Source organism: Macaca nemestrina, chromosome 6, assembly GCF_043159975.1.
Source record: "Macaca nemestrina isolate mMacNem1 chromosome 6, mMacNem.hap1, whole genome shotgun sequence".
Lineage (NCBI taxonomy): Eukaryota > Metazoa > Chordata > Mammalia > Primates > Cercopithecidae > Macaca > Macaca nemestrina.
The window spans coordinates 39,445,460-39,465,126 of NC_092130.1; the positions used below are offsets into that span (position 1 = coordinate 39,445,460).

The window sequence follows — 19,667 nt, forward strand, 5'->3', positions numbered from 1 at the left end:
ACAAAAGGCAGATTAACAAGAAAAAAAAGCAAACAGAAGTTTATTAACATGTATACTTCATATATACATGACAGACACCCAGAGAATGAGCAGTTCTCAAAAAGGTGGCTTAGAATTCCAACTTATATAGCATCTTCAACAAAGAACAGTAAATTTTTTAAAAAGTGTAAGACAAAGGAAAAGACCTTTAAGGACTTTTGAGTCTCTAATGGGTGGCTCCTTGGGGGAAGGCAAATGAATGGCAGATAAAGGCTAATTTGTAAAGCTTGTTAATGTCGATTCCTCCAGTACCATTTCCAGGCCAGTAAGAGTCCAAAGTTGTCTTCAGTGGTTAACCTTTGTTCTTCCTGGTGGTAGGAGGCAGAGGAGGGAGGTAGAAGCAGGATAACTTTTGTCTTTGTAAATTTATGTTCTTTTAGGCAAATAGAGGGAGGGCAGAAGACCCCTCCTGTATCTGCTTCTTTTATTATTATTATCATTATTATTATTTTTTATTTGAGATAGAGCCTTGCTCTGTTGCCCAGACTGGAGTGCAGCGGTGAGATCTCAGCTCACTGCAGTCTCCACCTCCCAGGTTCAAGTAATTCTCATGCCTTAGCCTCCTGAGTAGCTGGGACTACAGGCACATGCCACTATTCCGGGCTTTTTTTTTTTTTTTTTTGGTATTTTAGTAGAGATGGGGTTTCATCATGTTGCCCAGGATGGTCTCAAACTCCTGAGCTCAGGCAATCTGCCCACTTCGGCCTCCCAAAGTGCTAGGATTACAGGCGTGAGCCCACTGCACCCAGCCTGTATTTGCTTCTTTTAACTTGCCTTCAGCTCAACAATCCTTCTTATTTTGGGACAGCATATTCTGGCCCCAGACTGGCCCCGGACAGTCAAAACATTCTCCTGACCTTTCTCTCTGGCTGTTCTTTGTCAGTTTCCTTTTTCAGTTTCTTTGTCAGTCTCCTCATCTGTGTGTTGAAGCTTCCTTGGGTCTGGCCCTAGACTCTCTTCTCTATTTTCTCTTCACTCTCTCCTTTTGGGATCTCAGCCATATCCATGGATATAAATACTATCTGAATAAGCTGATGAGATGCAGACTTATATTTTAAGCCCACATCTCTCTGTGCTCCAATCTCATGTGTAACTGCCTATCTGGTATCCCCAGTTGGAAATCTCATGGGCATCCCGGACTGAAGGAATCTGAAATCAAACTCTTGATTCCTTGAATCTATTCCTTTCTAAATCTTTCCAGTTTCAGTAAATTACACCCCATTTACCCCATTTCTCAAGCCAGGAAGTTCAGAGCTAATTATTCATTTTTCTCTATTCTATTCTTCATTCTTCATTTATAATACATCATCAAGACCTGTCATTTCTGTCTCCTAAATATATCTTGACTCTGCCCTCTTCTCCCAATTTTCACTGCCACCACTCTTTCAGGACACCATCATCTCTTATATGAATTGCAGCAATAGTCTCCTTATTCATTCTGCTTCCACTTTTGCTTCTCTCCAACCCTCCACACAGTAGCCAGAGTCATCTTCATTTCTTAAAGTCTCTCTTTAAAAATTGAAGTATAACAGCCAGGCGTGGTGGCTCACACCTGTAATCCCAGCCCTTTGGGAGGCTGAGGCAGGCAGATCACGAGGTCAGGAGATTGAGACCATCCTGGCTAACACAGTGAAACCTCATCTCTACTAAAAAATACAAAAAATTAGACGGGCGTGTAGTCCCAGCTACTCAGGAGGCTGAGGCAGGAGAATGGTGTGAACCTGGGAGGTGGAGTTTGCAGTGAGCCGAGATCACGCCACTGCACTCCAGCCTGGGCGACACAGCAAGACTCTGTCTAAAAATAAATAAATAAATAAATAAATAAATAAATAAAATTGAAGTATAACATACATATAGCAAAATCCTTTAAAAATAGAAATCAGATTACATCACTCCTCTGCTTAGGCTTTCTATTGCCTTGAGGAAAAAAAAAAAAAAAACTCCTTACCATGATACGTAAGTCCCTTCAATAATCTGATTTTTATTTCTTCTTCACTCTCATCTACAAATCTCCCTCTTACTATTATACTCCATCCATACAGGCCTTCTTTCAGATCCTCAAATACTCTTTGGAGTTGTCTTTTGTTGTTGTTTGTTAGAGATAGGTTCTCACTCTGTCACCCAGGCTGAAGTGCAGTGGTGCAAGCATTGCTTGCTGTAACCTCAAACTCCTGGACTCAAGCGACCCTCCTGTCTCAGCCTCCCAAGTGTCTGGGACTACAGGCCACCATACCTGGCTCCTTGGAATTCTTTTTACTTCAAGATCTTTACACATCTGGTTTGCTTTTGTCTTGAATGATCTCTTATCCATTCTTAGCATGACTCCTCATTCTTCAAGTCTATGTTAAATGTAACCTCCTCGGAAAGGCATTCTATGACATTCCTAGCCAAACAGCACCCCCTTAGCCTATTAGTCTCTATCACTGTAAGATTCACAAAGGCAAAAAATATATCTGTTTATTCACCAATGTATAACCAGTGCCTAGCACAATTCCTGGCCCATAACAGGTATTTAGTAAATACTTGCTGGATGAATGAATGAAAGGACTGATGTGAGAAGTAAAAGTGGTACCCACTCTTTAGCAGACCAAACAACTCTCCAGTGAGGCACTTTTGGGGTCCCTAAAGACAACGAGGTAATGCATGTAAAGTGCTAAACTTGATGCTTAGCACAATGCAAGAATTCAGTAAATGGTATCACATATGGGCAATTATATATAATGCAGCTCTTGGGACTTAGGAGGCCAAGATAAAGATACTACAAATTTACAGCAGGCAGTGAGGAGAGGGAAGAAATTTTCTTCTCTCTTCCAAACCCTTTTCCTTACACCAAGCTTCCCCCGGCAGAGCTGACACAATAGCACTTTAGGGATGAGAAACAATTTTTTTCTCTGAGACTACTGTCTTTGATCTATCTAAGTTAATCAAATCTGCAATTGAGCTCAGCCAGAATCTGCTTGTTTAACCTTTAAAATACAGGTCCTGTCTCTGAGAGACTGAGAAAAGAGAGAAATGTCAGGCCTCTGAGCCCAAGCTAAGCCATCATATCCCCTGTGACCTGCACGTATATATCCAGATGGCCTGAAGCAATTGAAGATCCATAAAAGAAGTGAAAATATCCTTAACTGATGACATTCCACCATTGTGATTTTTCTGCTCCACCCTAATTGATCAATGTACTTTGTTATCTTCCCCACCCTTAAGAAGGTTCTTTGTAATTCTCCCCACCCTTGAGACCGTACTTTGCGAGATCCATTCCCTGCCCACAAAACATTGCTCCTAACTCCACCGCCTATCCCAAAACCTGTAAGAACTAATAATAATCCCACCACCCTTTGCTGACTCTCTTTTCGGACTCAGCCCGTCTGAACCCAGGTGAAATAAACAGCCTTGTTGCTCACACAAAGCCTATTTGGTGGTCTCTTCACACGGACGTGCGTAACAAGAAATGTATTTAAAAGCCTCTGATTTGGCGCCTAAAACTGGGTTTCAGCACCACTCCACAGTCCTGTAGTTGCCCTCAGAGCCCAAAATAGAAATTTTTCTTCAACCATAACCAGGACTCTGCATGAGGCCTAAGCACTGTCATCTGGAAATGCAGAACACAGAGGTATCTTCATCTTGCAGAGTTAAAGGACATTAATGGCTGTGTGTATTGGCAGAGGGAGCCCCTCACAGCAGGACTGCCAAGAGTTAATCCACTTTAACATGTCACTGAGCTTCCTGGTTCTATATGACTCAGCCTAAACTCCAGGAAGTGGAGATCTAGTCAGGTGCCTCCTCCACATGTCCAGCTTCCACAGAGCAGAACAAGGTGTGGTTTCTCCAGTCCCTCACAGACCACTGTGCCTCACCTGTTCTGGTTGTTGTATAAACAAACATCTCTGAGAGCTCAGCAGCATGTAGACTGTGACTCATTCCACGTAAAACAAAAGCTTAAGGATCTGACAAACACTGACTGGCCTCCTAATCTGAGTTCCTTTTGGCTAAGAGCACTCAAGACACTTGTCTGGCTTTGCGTATAAAATGTCATGCCTTTGGGGCAGAATTAAGGAGATACTCCCTTTTGAAGAAGATGAAAACGGAAGAAGCACATTTCTACCCCTAACCCCAATCAGGGGCCAGGCTCAGTAAATGATCAAAGAAATGTTTCTTCTTTCAGTGCTGCCTCCTTTCCCTTCTAGGATCTCTGGCAAGTCCCCTCCCTTACGCTCCCAGGGTCCTAGCTCACCCTCAGGCAAAGACAAGACTGAGGATGCAGTCAAGACTCAAATGAATGGGCCTGTTAGAGGCTAGAAAGAGGATTTCAGACAATATAAATCTGGTAGGGGTCTGAATCTTTAGGCAGAGCCCTTCCCAGACTATAGATTACAACCCAATAGGATTTAATAGGATTTAAAAGTTTATTTAACAGAGTACGATCATAATTATACAAAATATGTTTTTTTTTTTAATTGGATTAGCCAATATCTTCACAATGGGTAGGGATACATTTTAAAATCAGAACAACCCATATTTTAATGAAAACATACAGATCTTCACTTCTACTTTAAAAACTGCCCTCTGGGGCTAGGAACGGTGACTCACACCTAAAATCCCAGCACTCCGGGAGTCTGAGGCGGGTGGATCACTTGAAGCCAGGAGTTCAAGACCAGCCTGGGGAACGTGGTAAAACCCCATCTCTACTAAAACTACAAAAATTAGCCAGACTGTGCTGGTGCATGCCCGTAATTTCATCTACTTGGGAGGCTGAGGCATGAGAATCACTTGAACCCGGGAGGCGGAGGTTTCAGTGAGCTGAGATTGCACCACTGCATTCCAGCCTGGGCGACAGAGCAAACAAACAAAAAACCCTGCCCTCTGGAAACAGCTGGTCACTTCATGTCATCCTATAATCCAATTTGGGCACTTTCCTTAGGCACTGCCCAGGAGTCTTTTTGGCAAAATTTCCAGCTTTCCTCTTTCATGCTAAACTAACCCTGGCTGTCTGAGTTGATGGAGTTGAGCCTCGGGGACTAGAAATGATCAGGTCAGAGGCTTTGCCAAGGCAAATGCCAGGAAAGGGCCAGAAGATTGCGAAGCAAATGCCAGGCCTGTTAAACTCACCCTCATCCCCATTTAGAACTGTTCTGTTAAGGCCAGGAGGGCTTTTCTGATTTACACTGACTTTCCCTAATAGAAGAACACAAATTCTTTTTGACCAAGGATACTATTTTCAGGAAAGCTCTCAGAGGGGCATGTGCTGGAGGGTGTTGGAGGGTGTTCGCTTTTCTTTTCTTCTCTTCATCTTGCTTTGTTCTCTTTCTGTTCTTGAGGACTTGCCCTGGTTCTCTCACTAGTGCATAGTCCTGGGCCATTTACATAAATATCTCTGAGCCTCAGTTTCTTCATCCATAAAATGGAAATGATCCCCTTCCTGTCTACATCACAGGGTTGTCGATGTAGTTAACATTTATTGTGCCCTTCCTGTGTGCGTGCAACAGAGTTAAACAGATCTACATGCCACATAGGTTTTGGTCCTGACAAGAGCCCTATGAAGTAGATACTTCTAATATCTCTGTCTGTGTTATGTGTCTGTTTTAGAGATGAGGGGACCAAGGACCAATGGTCACATGGTCACTAACTGGTGGAGCCTGGGACTCAAAACTAGGGAGTCTGACTCCAACTATGAGACTCAGATCCCGAGCTGTATAACAAGGTCGTCCTTTGAAAACCCTAAAGCGTTATACAAATGTGCCAATTATTATGGTTATTGCCTGTTTTGTTACTACTATTTGTGAGGCACAGAGATGCCAGCAGGAGCCCTAAGCCAGAATGAGATGAAAGAAGGAGTGGAGGTGGGGGAAGGGGTGCGGATGCAGCCGGGCTCCAGGTTTCGGCTCCGCCCCTTTGGTCCCCATTCATCCCTTTGTTACCAGCTCTGGGATTTCAGTGCCGAGGTTAATAAAGAGCTTCCAGAAAACCCATCATTTTGATTAAAGCCGGGGACTATCTTGCCAGACAGCACTCTGGAGCCTGCCTACCGCCCACTCTGCTAAGTCAGTGCAGCCGGCAAAGGCTATTAAATGATTACGGTCGTTTCCGGCCCAGCCCCAGACAGCTCCCCTGGACTGCTCGTTCTTCGGCGCGGGCAGCTGTTGCTGCCTCTCGATGCCCAGGAAAGAGTCAGGGCACCGAAGGCTGTGCAGATTCCGGGTTTGCAAGCGAACTTTCCGCGCAGGGACACTGCGCCTCTCCCTCCTGCTTATTTCCGCTCACCACCCAAGTCAGCCACTGCAGTCTTTTTCAAGCAGCCCCGATTTCTTTTGCTCCTTCTTGGCTTTGGGCATCAATTTAATCAGCCTCTCTCTCTGTCTCCCTCTCTGTCAGAATTTGGCCGATTGTAGAATGATAGTATATACTCAGGCTGACCAAAAGGCAAAAACCATCCGCCATCAACCCCTGAAACAGCCCAGGTTGTAAAACATCTCAAGCTCCTTCCCCGCCCCCTATTTCGCCATCTGTGGGGTTTGTTGGACCGACTGTCCGGACAAGCTCCGCCTTCTCCCACACCTTCACCCCCAACCCCAGCCAGTCCTTTATGAATTGAGCAGACCTAATCTGAGTAATCACAGCCCACGAAACACAGGAGAATCGTGGTCTGAAACCCAAATCCTGTCCAGGATCAGAGAGAGAGGGAAGAAGCTAAGCCCACCTGGGCTAGCATTTCCAGCACTTCCCCTCTGCTGCTTAGTCCTTCAATAGACAGTGGAAAGACTTTTCCATGGAAACAAGGGAATGTAAAAATATACTCCCTGTTCTCTGTAAGATCTTAGGCTCTGTAATCAGAATAGTAGGCTTAAACCTGGCTACATCATGTAAATTATGTGCTGTTTGGCAAATTATTTCATAATCAGTTTTCATCCGTAAAAAAAGATCATAGTAGTGCCCGCCTCATAGGGTTGTTATAGATTAAATGTAATTATCCTTATACAGCACATAGCGTAAGTGCATGGCGCAAAGTAAACACTCATTAAATTTTACTTATTAAGATCAGAGCAGCAGAAGATTCATTTGTTTAAGGACTATTGATTGCTTATTATGGATTAGACAGTTTATTGGGTATTTTGCATGTATTTAATTTTAAATGATTTAATTACAATTAATTAAAGCTATTATAAATGTATTTATCTAAATACATATGTAAAGCATATTTATTTTATAAAAAAGGAATCCAAAGGCTTAAATTACAGCAAGATAATTTGTCCTAAATCACACAGGATTTTTATTTTTTTTTTTAGAGACAAGGTCTATATCTGTTGCCCAGGTTGGAGTACAATGGTGAGATCATGGCTGGCTGCCAGCCTGGACCTCCTGGGCTCAAGTGATCCTCTCATCTCAGCCTTCTGAATAGCTAGGACTACAGGTGTGTGCCACTATGTTTGGCTAATTTTTTTTTTTTAACATATAGAGATAGGGGCCAGGCACAGAGGCTCATGCCTGTAATCCCAGCAATTTGGGAGGCCAAGGCAGGTGCATCACCTGAGGTCAGGATTTTGAGACCAGCCTGCCCAACATGGTGAAACCCTGTCTCTACCAAAAATACAAAAATTAGCTGGGCATCGTGGCAGGCACCTGTAATCCTAGCTACTCGAGTGTTTGAGGCAGAAGAATCACTTGAACCCGGGAGAAGGAGGTTGCAGTGAGCCAAGATTGCGACAAGAGCAAAACTCCGTCTCAAAAAAAATAAATAAATAAAAATAAAAAATTAAAAAATATATATATACATATATAGAGAGAGATAGGGCCTTGCTGTGTTGCCCAAGCTGGTCCTGAACTCCTGGCCTCAAGCAATCTTCCCATCTCTGCCTCCCCAAAGAGCTAGGATCACAGGTGTCAGCCACCACATTCAGCCCCACAAAGGGATTTCATAATGAAGGTGAAAAACTATTCTCACGTTGACTCCTTGGCTCAATAATCAAATAGTTTTTGTTTGTTTTGTTTACTTCTTGTGAAGCCTTGGAGATGAGGGAAGAGACAGAGCTGAGCTCCATTCATAGGCCTAGCATTCTGATCTATAGAGCAGCTGGGAGAGTGGTGCGTGTGTGATTGGATGTCAGGCTTAGCAATGGGGAGGCCAATCTAATACCACTCCCCAGAGGCCGCTAGACCTGCTACTCCTCGGTGTTTCACCCTCTTTGGGTGGAATGAGTTGAGCTGGAAGAAGATTTTTTGGCTGTTTGGTGCCCCAAGCTACAGCTGGGCTAATTTTCAGTAATCTTGGAGCGGAAGAGATAAATACACTTGGCATATTTTTAAAGCCACAGCTCTTGCTTTGTGCCCAAAATAACTCTGCCATTTCTAGGTTAAGAGTATAAAGACATCATGTGCTGCGAACCCAGATTCAAACATTGGAATGGCTGGTCTCCATAGTTAGCTAAAAAAAGCCTCACATTTCTTCTTTCCATGAGTCCCCCGCAACCCAGCAGGGCTCAGGCTGCACAGTTTTCTCTACCTTGTTTCCTGGTTGCTAACATCCCCTGGGATGTAGGGAAGGCAATTTCCCTTTAGAGTCTCTTCTCAAAATACCCCCTCTTCAGTTGGCTGTCATATCCAGGGGGTAACACAATGCTTAAAATGTAGGTTCTTGGGTAACAAAGACTTGAGTTGGAATCTGCTTCACCACTTATTTGTGAACTTTGAGTGAGGCACTTGGCCTCTTAGCTCCCATTCTCTCATATGCAAAACAAAGATAACAATAACCATCTAATGGGATTGTGAACATTAAAAAGAGACAAGGCTTATAAATCACACAGATCAATGTCTGTCATGCAGAAACTCTGAAATAAAGAATGGGTATTATTACTATGTAGTATTCCTTTACAAATCCAACTCCCACTTTAACCACCTATTCCCAAATGTAGTACTTCCAGAAATTCTCTTTTCCAATGACTCTCTCCCCATCAGGCTCTGCTCCTCCTAGGGGATTGAAGACTTCGGGCTGTGACATTTTCCAGCTTAGAAATGGTTGCTAGGTTACTCTCCATAGCCCTCTGAAGGAGGAAGTGAAGGAGGCTGCTTAGACATGGTGGAAAGCACACTGGACGAGGTATCAAAGTCTTGGGTTCAAATCTCAGCTCTGGCATTCTGCTTTCTACTATTTTCTAGGATACTCTTTGATTAACATTGACTTACAGTTTCTTCATTTGTAAAATGGATATAATAGCTACCTCCCAGAGGCACTGTTATTTATTCAACTAAACTTATTATTTACAAGCCCAGGCACGTGGCTCACGCCAGTAATCCAGCACTTTGGGAGGCCAAGGCAGGTAGATCACCTGAGGTCAGGGGTTCAAGACCAACCTAACCAACATGGTGAAACCCTGTCTCTACTAAAAATACAAAATTAGCCTAGTGTGGTGGCGCAAGTTTGTAATCCCAGCTACTTGGGAGGCTGAGGCAAGAGAATCACTTGAACCCAGGAGGCAGAGGTTGCAGTGAGCTGAGATTGTGCCATTGCACTCCAGCCTGGGCAACAAGAGCAAAACTCCATCTCAAAAAAAAAAAAAAAACTTATTTACAATAAATCAGACATTCCCATCTCAAAAAAAAAAAAACTTATTTACAATAAATCAGACATTAAATTAGGAATTAGGGATATAAATATGAATAATATTAGGACAAGTACTCTGTTCTCAAAGAATTACAGTACAGTGGGAGGAAAAGACAAGTAAATGAATAAATACAATAACAGTTTTAAAGGATAAACAAGGTAGATAAATTCTGGCATAAAGATGGCATTAAACTTTCTAGAGACGGTGTGTGCAGTGGTTAAGAGCACAGACTCAGAAGTCAGACAATTCTGCTTCAGATTCTGGTGCCCTTACTAGATGTGTGATCTTATTTAATCTTATGGGTCTCAGTTTTCTTAGCAGTAAAATGGGTATATTAATACACAAATTTCTGGGTGTGGTTATACAGATTAAAGGAGTTAATACTTGTAAAGTGCTTAGAATAATACTTGGCACATGGCTTAACTGTTCAATACAGGTTAGCTATTATGATTCACAAGCAAATTTTCTCCTCTGTTTGCTCTAGCATTTTTAACTGTGGAGGTTAAGTCTGTTGATGATGACGTCACCGAGTTAAGTGACATATAGCACTAGCTGGAGGTGGGGATGGAAGGCTCAGAGGGAAGTATGTAACAAGTACAGTTCAATCACAGGTAAGTGAATGCCAATTTGCCAATTTGATATTTTTATATCCTATGATTCTGTAATTCTACTTCCAGAAATTTATCCTATATAAATACTAGTAAGCATGCATAAGAAATATGTATAAGAATGTATATTGCATTGTTTAGAAAACATAGATACCAACAGGAAATTGGATAAATTATGATATACGTATACAACATAGTACTATACCCTTACTCAAGAAGATTGTGGCAAGTCTATATGTACTAATGGAGAAAGGTGTTTGTTAACATATGCACACACACAAGCTGTATAATATGTATAGCATTATCCCATTTTGCTTTTTGAAAATCTCTATATAGTCATGCGCCCTATAATCATGTTTCAGTCAACAGTGGACCACACATACGACAGTTGTCCTATAAGATTATAATAATATATTTTTATTGTACTTTTTCTGTGTTTAGGTATGTTGAGATACACAAATACTTATCATTGTGTAACAATTGCCTACGGTATTCAGTATAGTAATATGATGTACAGGTTTGTAGCCTTAGAGAAATAGGCCATATGATAAAGCCTAAGTGTGTAGTATGCTATATCATCTAGGTTTATGAAAGTACATTCTATGATATTTGTACAATGAAAAAACTGCCTAACGACACATTTCTCAGTGTATCCCCATTGTTAAGTGATGCTAGAAATATTTGGAAGAGTGAACCCTAAAGTAAACATGGAAGTTGGGTGGTAATGATAGTTTCAATAATGATGTCAATATAGTTTTATCATTGTAATGAATGTATCACTCTGGGCAGGATGTCATTGTGGCGGGGGTAGGGGGCGTTGTGCACGTGGGAGAGCAGGAGTGCATGAGACTCTACACTTTCTACTCAACTTCTCTGTGAACCTAAAACTGCTCTAAAAAGTAAAGTTGATTAATTTCAAAAAAATATTGGAGGATAAACACAAAATTGTTAACAGTGGTTGCTTCACCAAAGGGAAATAGGATTGAGGGAAATAAATATTTCTATGCAAATAATGCTGTATTGTTTAATACTTTCTTCAACAATGTAATTCTATTTTATTTTAAAATACATTAATTTAAAATGTAGACATATAAAGAATTCTGGAGCTACACGCTAAATTATTGGTAGTGGTTACTTTTGGAAAGCATGATTGGATGTAGGGAGTGAGGCACTACTCATTTTATTTTAGTCCTGCACAGATATAATTTGTTATGACTTTTGTTTCTTCTGTAATTAAATCAAAGAGAGAGAGGTTCAGAAGAACACTAGCCCGACATGGTTCAAAAACTAGCCTGGACCCACGATTAACTACATAATTTGCAGGAACCAGTGAAATTTGCCAAATGAAAATGGCGGGAGGGGGCCCTTGTTAACAAATAATTAAGAACTTCAAGACAGTGACAGTATATCAAAACACACAGGGCCTTTCTAAATGCTGGGTCCCAAGAAGCCAGTCTTGCCCAGGCCTGAGCACTACTGGGTTCCTCCCTTAGCACCACATCTTAACACTGACTATTCCCAAAGGTTTCACACTGCCTGCCCCACCTGAAAATCTATGAGGCATCATTTTACCTGACAACAAAATGGCTTCTGACTTTGGTTGGGTTTTCAAACTTTTCTTCTCTACCCTCCCCCCTTACTTTGTTACAATCTGTGCTTCTTAAAATTTGGCAGCAATCCCAGGCTCTGTGTTGCTGTGTCACTTCTCAGCCTTGAGCAACCATTTCTAGACAAGTAGTGATATCTGTGCATTGAGGATATAAAATGGAGGTGCTGTCAGCACACTGCAGTATAAGGAAGGCAAGATAATAGGAGAACCCTCTACCCCACCCTGCACACTTCCATACCATTCCATGTAATCTAGCAAAAACATTTTGAATCCTCTTTACTGTGTGCCAAGCACTGTGTTAAGTGCCAGGAGCATTAAATTGAGTAGTAATAGATCTGACGACATTTTTGAGTGGCTACCATGAACTAAGCATGGTTCTAAGCATTTTGCATGCATTATCTCATTTAATACTTACAACAGCCTATGGTCTCTCCTCTTTTACACATTGATAAATCTGAAGCACAGGTTGCACAATTATTAAGTGATACGATAGAAATGTGAGGCACTGTGCAATGCCATGCTATCTCCCTTCAGAAACCAACACGAGACAAATTTTAAACCTGCCCTTCACTCTTCACATTTTCTCAGACATGACATACCAAATCCACCAGGATTACCTAAGAACATTTCCAAGGCCCGCCCTTCTTTTTTTTACAATAAAAAAATGCTGCATTTACTTCCCGTTTTGATTCTCCTTTTCTAAACACTCCAGAGTTTCCAATATTTGGTTTGGGAGAAGAAAAACACTAAGTTGAAAGCTCATAGCTCATCTTGACATGTTATTCAGCACAGTGATCCCCCATTATTTGAAGTTTGATTTCTGAGGCTTCAGTTACCCACAGTCAACCTTAGTCTGAAAATATTAACTGAAAAATTTCAAAAATAAACAATTCATAAGTTTTAAATTGCAAGCTGTTTTGAGTAATGTGATGAAATCTCAAGCCATCCTGCTTCATCCTGCCCAGTATGTGAATCATCCCTCTGTCCGGCCTATCCATGCTGTCTATGCTACTCACCTGCTAGTTCACTTAGAAAGTGTCTTGTTACCGATTGGCTGTTTCGGTATCAAAGTGCTTGTATTCAAGTACCCTTATTTTACTTAATACTGGCCCCAAAGTACAAGTGCCTAATTTACAAATTAAACTTTATCATAGGTGCGCCTATGAAAGAACATAATATATATAAAGGTAAGTACTAAATGAGGTTTCAGGCATCCACTGAGGGTCTTGGAACGTATCTCCCGAGATAAGTTGGGACTGCTGTAGGTTGATTTTTGAAAATTCAGTAGAGTAAAGGAAACTTACAAGAATCTTCTTTCCTAAATATAAACAAACCAACTAACCTTCTAGTAGCTCTCCATGGCCAACAAATGAAACTACAAATTATTTAGCAGGACGTTTAAGGTCCTACAAAATCTGATTCCAGTCTACGTTTCTGATCTCATTTCCTAACATCTCTTTATCCCACCACATCCATCAAATGCACTCATCCTATTAACCCAGGCTATACAATTCAGTTTATTTGTTTTTTGTTTTTGCATGCACACATTGTTTCCTTTGCCTCCTCTCCACATCCTACTTGCCATCCTGCAATACCCAGTATTTTAAATTTTTTTTCAAGACAGGGTCTCATTCTGTCACCCAGGCTGGAGTGAAGTAGTGTGATCTTGGCTCACTGCAACCTCCGCCTTCCAGGTTCAAGTGAATCTCATGCCTCAGCCTTCCAAGTAGCTGATACTATAAGTGCATGCCATCACACCCGGCTAATTCTTATATTTTTTGTAGAGATGGGGATTTGCCAAGTTGCCCAGGCTGGTCTCAAACTCCTGGGCTCACACAATCCACCCGTCTCAACCTCCCAAAGTGCTGGGATCACAGGTGTGAGCCACCGCGCCTGGCCTCAATATCCAGTATTAAATGTCAAATAATCTCTGACTTAGTCCCCTGAATTTCCAATTCCATCTTCTGGGGACCCACGACATCCATTGTTCATGGTTGCTGAGAGTGTTTGGGCCCTGTGAAAACAATCTGGGGACTGTCTCAAGAAAGGCAGAACAGCTTACCTCATTTACCTAGGGTTTGAACTGATTATGACATAGATAGACCCTGGGTCCCATTCTGGACCAACAGGCCCTGGTGGTTTGTCCCAGCTTCCTTCCCCTTCATTGACCCTGCCTATGTAGGGCATTATCATGGTCCTTATCACATGACAATATAATATTTCCATCATATTTCTTTACATTTCTGCCTTCACCGTTAGATTTATAAGTGCAGGACTGTGTTATATTTAATATTATATTTGCATCACCTAGAACAGAGCTTGACCTGACCTAAGTGCTTAGTAAATGTTTGATGATGACTACAATCACGTATCACTTAACAATGGGGATATGTTCTGAGAAATGCATCACTAGGCATTTTTGTTGTATGGACATCATAGAGTGTACTTACAGAAAGCTAGATGGCATAGCCTACTACGTACCTAGGCTATATGGTATAGCCTGTGGCTCCTAGGCTACAAACCTGCACAGCATGTTACTGTAGAAAATACTGTGCAACTGTAATATAATGGCAAGTATTTGTGTATCTAAACATAGAAAAGGTACAGTAAAAATATGGTATTACAATCTTATGGGACAACTGTCACATATGTGGTCCATTGTTGACCAAAGTGTCGTTATTTGGTACATGACTATATGTAGAGGGTCCCAACAAAATTCTACGTTGGAGCCAAGCCAAGAAAAGCATCCCTAGAAAGGATACTATATACTTCACTTCTTTATCTCTCTCTTTCTCTCTGTCTCTCTCTCCCGTGTGTGTGTGTGTGTGTGCGCGTGTGTGTGTGTGTATGTGTGTATGTGAGAAAGAAAGAAGGAGAAGAGGAATGAATAAGGATTTTAAAAGAGAAATGCTGATGACGGTGGTTAATGATGGAGTCCCAGGGACCTGGCTGGGAGGTGGTTTTTGTGAGGATCTTCGTGGTGCCCTTCAAATCACAAACATTTAGAAGGTATTATCCTGGAGGCAAGGTTGTGACCCTGGGCAAGAAAAGACCAAAGAAGCCAATTTATATCTCTAAGTCCCCAGATTCAGAGAAAACATACCAAAAAGCTAAAGAAATTAGCTTTAGTGAGTTTCCCTCTAAAGAAATTTCCCAAAGGCAAATATGTAGAATCGATTTATACTTGTTGCAACAGAAGGAAATTGATGTGACACTGACCGCTGAATAAACACAGCCCTGCTGACTGCAGACTGCAAGAACAGCAGTTGGATTGACATCTTGGTGACACAAGCAGCCCACAGGGGATGCTGGACTCTGGGGACACTCTTTCATGGGTCCCATGGCCTAATAATTGTCAGCAGTATAAGGGGTGATTTCATCTCCAGTCAGAGCTCCTGTAAGTATGGAGAGGGCCTAAGCTTTGGAGATATCCAGCTTGTTTAGAATCTCAAGGAGGGAGCTAGAGTGAAGGTTGTTATACAAAATGCTCCCCAAAACCAAACACATCCTTAGATACATATGCATCCATAAAATTGACCCCGAACCATCCTACCCTCCTATCCACAACAGAGGAAGCATCACAGGAAAAGCAGGTGGGATTTAGGAACATTGGCAGGAGCATCACCCACCCCTCAACCCCTAACACACACATATACACCAATCAGGCTCTTTCTTCTTTTTTTCAGGGAAGTTCTGGATATAATCTGCTTTCACTTAGACACAGACACTAGATGCACACAAGGCAGGCAATATGTGTTGCCCCATCTCCTGGCATCACTTGTGACAGTGACTTTTCCATTATCTACCATGCCCCAGGATTGAATCCTTACAGATCGGCCTCTGGGTGATCTAAAGAGTACTGTCCTCTCCTGCCTGCTCCCAACTCTTGGAACAATATTCTTAAACCTGGGGCAGAACAACATCTCTAAGTCCAGAACACAATAATGTATTGGGAACTATTTTTCTCCTCTCTCCACATTTCCACCTTTGCTCTTAGAAAAGGGAATGCCCACCAAACCAATATCCCCATTCTTTGCAGGGATGTGCTAGGAAAAAAACTTTTCATCTTTCATCTACTTCCTTCCTTACTCTTCCCAGGAAGGGAGAGTAGTTTATCTGATTGGGTAGATCACTGAAAGCATGATTTAAATGGATCATGCTTCTTGACTGAGCAAAGTTAGCATCATCAGTCACTGTTCTTCCATGACACATCTCATCTTAATTCTCTTTCTCTACGCTAGTTCATTCTCTACTGAAATTAACTTACACACACACACACACACACACACACACACACACACACACACAGAGCCACTTCTGCCTGAACATGAAAAACCATGTGGTAGGCAGAATAATGGCCCCACCAAAATGACTGCATCCTAATTTTAGAACTTGTGAATATATTATGTTACATGGCAAAAGGGACTTTGTGTTAATTTGTTATGGCAGCCCTAGGAAACTAATACAGATTTTGGTATCTAGAAGTGGGGTTCTGCTGTTATGAATGCCTAAAAATACGCAAGTGCCCTTGAAATTGGGAAATGGGCAGAGTCGAAGAATTTTGAAGAGCATGATAGAAATGGCCTAGATTACCTTGAACAGGCTGCTAGTAGAAATATGCATATTAATGGCTCTACTAGAGAGGACTCAGAAAAAAGTGAGGAGCAAATCTAAATTGTCATGAACAGATTGTTGTTACAAATATGGACATTAAAGGTGCTGCCGGTGAGGGCTCAGGTAGAAATAAGGAGCCTGTTATTGGAAACGAAAGGAAAGTGGATCCTTGTTATATAGTGGCAAGAACACACCTTGATTTTAGCCCAGTGAAACTCACTTTGGACTTCTGACTTCCAGAACTGGAAGATAATACTTTGTGTTGTTTTAAGCCATGAAGTTTATGATTAACTTGCTACAGCAGTAATGGGAAATAAATCCAGACCCCCTACGGTTGGCCTAGAATTCAGACAGTAAATAGTCTCTTCCAAGTTACCAAGCTATTCCCTTCATGTATCATGCAGGACAAGGTAATAGTAATGTGTTAAGTGTATAGGGTTCAACAGCAAGCAGACATGGGTTCAAATACTGCCTTTACCACTGCATTTATTTATGAATTCAACAAAATTTATTGAGCATCATTGTGTGCTAGGCATCCTGCTTGACACTGGGAATACAATGGTGAGCAAAAAACATTTTTACTAGCTGTGTGAATGTAAGAAAGCCACTTAATTCTTATGAGCTTTAATTTCTTTATCTGAAACATGGGAATAGTAATGTACTTCTCTCAAAGTTAAGTATGCAACACATGTAAAGCGCTTATCACAGTTCTCAATAAATGTCTTCCTTTCTCTTGTTCTAAGAGACTATTTCTACAATTCAGGAGGCAACAGTATGGGATTTAAAGACGCATAAAACTTGAACCAGGCCAGGCGCGGTGGCTCACGCCTGTAATCCCAGCACTTCAGGAGGCCAAGGCGGGCGGATCACGAGGTCAGGAGATGGAGACCATCCTGGCTAACATGGTGAAACCCCGTCTCTACTAAAAATAAAAAAAATTAGCCGGGCATGGTGGCGGGCACCTGTAGTCCCAGCTACTCGGGGAGGCTGAGGCAGGAGAATAGCATGGACCCAGGAGGCAGAGGTTGCAGGGAGCCGAGATCGCACCACTGCACTCTACCAGTCTGGGCGGCAGAGCGAGACTCCATCTCAAAAAAAAACAAAAAACAAAACAAAACAAAACAAAAAAAACTTGACCCAGCAAAGACCCACTCACTGGAACATATACTTAAGTCCTCCGGGCTCTATTTCATGGTTCATCGTCCAACACAGAGCCAAACTCACAGGCTCAAAGGTATCCACCCTAGGGCTGTTTATATACCTAGTGATGCTCTTATCCCCACAAATCTGGACTCTCTGAAAGCAGCGTGATATGCATCTAATGTAAATCATTAATACTGGCTGAGGCTTCGTCTTACCACAGACCTTTACGGTACTCATCTGACTCCAGGTGATTATGGGAAAAGAGATCCAACAGGTGTGTTCTTGGGTAAGACAGTATTTATGACGCACAGTTGAAAAAGACGAGAGAAGACTTGGGGAATGTCACCTCACTCTTCAGCTTCACACGATACCAACTACAGCAACAGCTCTGGACACAAGATTGGGACAATGTTGGTAGAAAGCCCAAGCTGGTGAACCTTCTTGGAACATCACCAACAAACTTGCTTGTTTAGACTTTCTGTACAGGGCAGACTTTACTTATTTTTAAAGTTTGTTTGGTTGGTTTTTTACAGGTAATGGCATCTATAATTTCAAGACCGAGGGTACATTGTTTGGGATCCAGCAGACAAGGAACACAACGCTAGTTATAATAAACTTCTCTGTGTTCTTAGGTCCACATTTGGTTCTTAAAAGTTACCTTTTCATACCCTAATTTTCTATTATTATGCCTCTTAAGTCTGACTTCTACAAAGCTCTCAATTTCCTGTTTCAAAAGTAGCACGAGCATCCTTCTTCCCCCTTACTTCCTTTAGTATTACCATCTTCAGGACTGACTTTTCCCATCCTTTGCCTAGCCCATGCCCTTGGAGATAGACCATTTCAGACAGCGCTGTTGCTGAGGAAGCTCTTGGTCTCACTGAGATAAATGTGGAATGCCATCTATTTCTGCTCTCCCTCTTTTTCTGATTGTGAGTAATGGAGACTCCAAGTGCTGAGGCAGAGTAAGATTCCTCTCCAGTCCACATACTCATTGCCAGGCTTCCTGGCAGTGACTAATCTTATGGCCCTTTCCTGGGGGGCCCCTAGTCTCTAGCCAGTGCTTGAACTGAATATGTTTCTCCAGATTAGGCAATGACCTTTTCAACTGCAAAGCTGACTGCCTCTGAAGATAAAATTTTCACGTTCCTTTGAAATCTGGGCAGAATTTATTTTAAAATATTGCCATGAAAGACCCTTGCTGTCACTAGGGCAGACTTTCATTTTTAGTTTACTTGTATCAGTGAGGCTGAGGACAGGGCTTGCCGGAGCCGTAAAACTTAAAGGAATTACAAACTATCTTCCTCCTCTGCCCTCAACCCAGGTTATAAGCAGGTCTTTCTTGTTGAAGCACCTCCCAGGAGGAGTTCCAAGCCTACCAATTCTAAACAATCTCAGCAATTTTTCCCACAGAGTGAAGTGCACACTCTCCACCCTCCGTATCCTCTTTCCCACAAAGCTCTCAGTCACACAGGTGGCCCATCACCTTTGAGCTGAGGCAGGTGGCAAAGTTGGTGAGCCCCCACTTCCTTGGCCCTTTGTGACACTGACATCTCCCCAGCAGAAACTTGAATCTCCCTTTTGACAAGGGGCTTAAAACTTCAGCTACAAAGAATGGTATATAAAGAAAGCTAGAAGGGAGTGTAATTCAGAAACTTTCCTGTTTTATGCAAACCTCTTAAACAAAAGAAGGGATAAAGTGTTTTATTTTTTAAGATATATTCAAAAGTTGTTTCTCCTGACAAGGTTTTCAGGGGCCAGACTGTATTGCTTCAATGTAGCTGGCATATTAAAGGAATCAATGATAACTGAAGAAACTATAGTAAGTCTCTATTCCCTTACCCTGCATTAGCCTGCTTCTCTCCATCATGGGGCTTGAAGGAAACTGCAGCCTAAGAGAACAGTGTTGCTCTATTCTCCTCACTACACTCTCTAAAATGTTGTATCCAGGAGCATACATCTGAGTGCATATGAGACTGGATAGGTTTCAGGAGACACGTGATCTCTATTTGGGGCTACTGTTATGGAAGAAACTCTTTTATTATGTATTATGGTCTTAATCAT

The 19,667-nt window shown here is 41.9% G+C and overlaps 1 protein-coding gene across 18 annotated transcripts in view; it reads right to left on the reverse strand.

Annotated features, from left to right (window-relative positions):
• The window catches only part of LOC105467247 (protocadherin alpha-C2), a 220,551-nt gene that overhangs the window by 3,641 nt on the left and 197,243 nt on the right, over window positions 1-19,667 (reverse strand). The window contains exon 4 of one of the 18 annotated variants that reach the window (XM_024788274.2): window positions 2-17,994. The exons of the other annotated variants lie outside the window; for them this stretch is intronic. Coding sequence (XP_024644042.1) covers window positions 17,981-17,994 — 14 coding nt within the window. The 3' untranslated portion in view covers window positions 2-17,980. Of the gene's footprint in view, window position 1; window positions 17,995-19,667 lie in introns of those variants that run through there. 18 annotated transcript variants of the gene reach the window in all.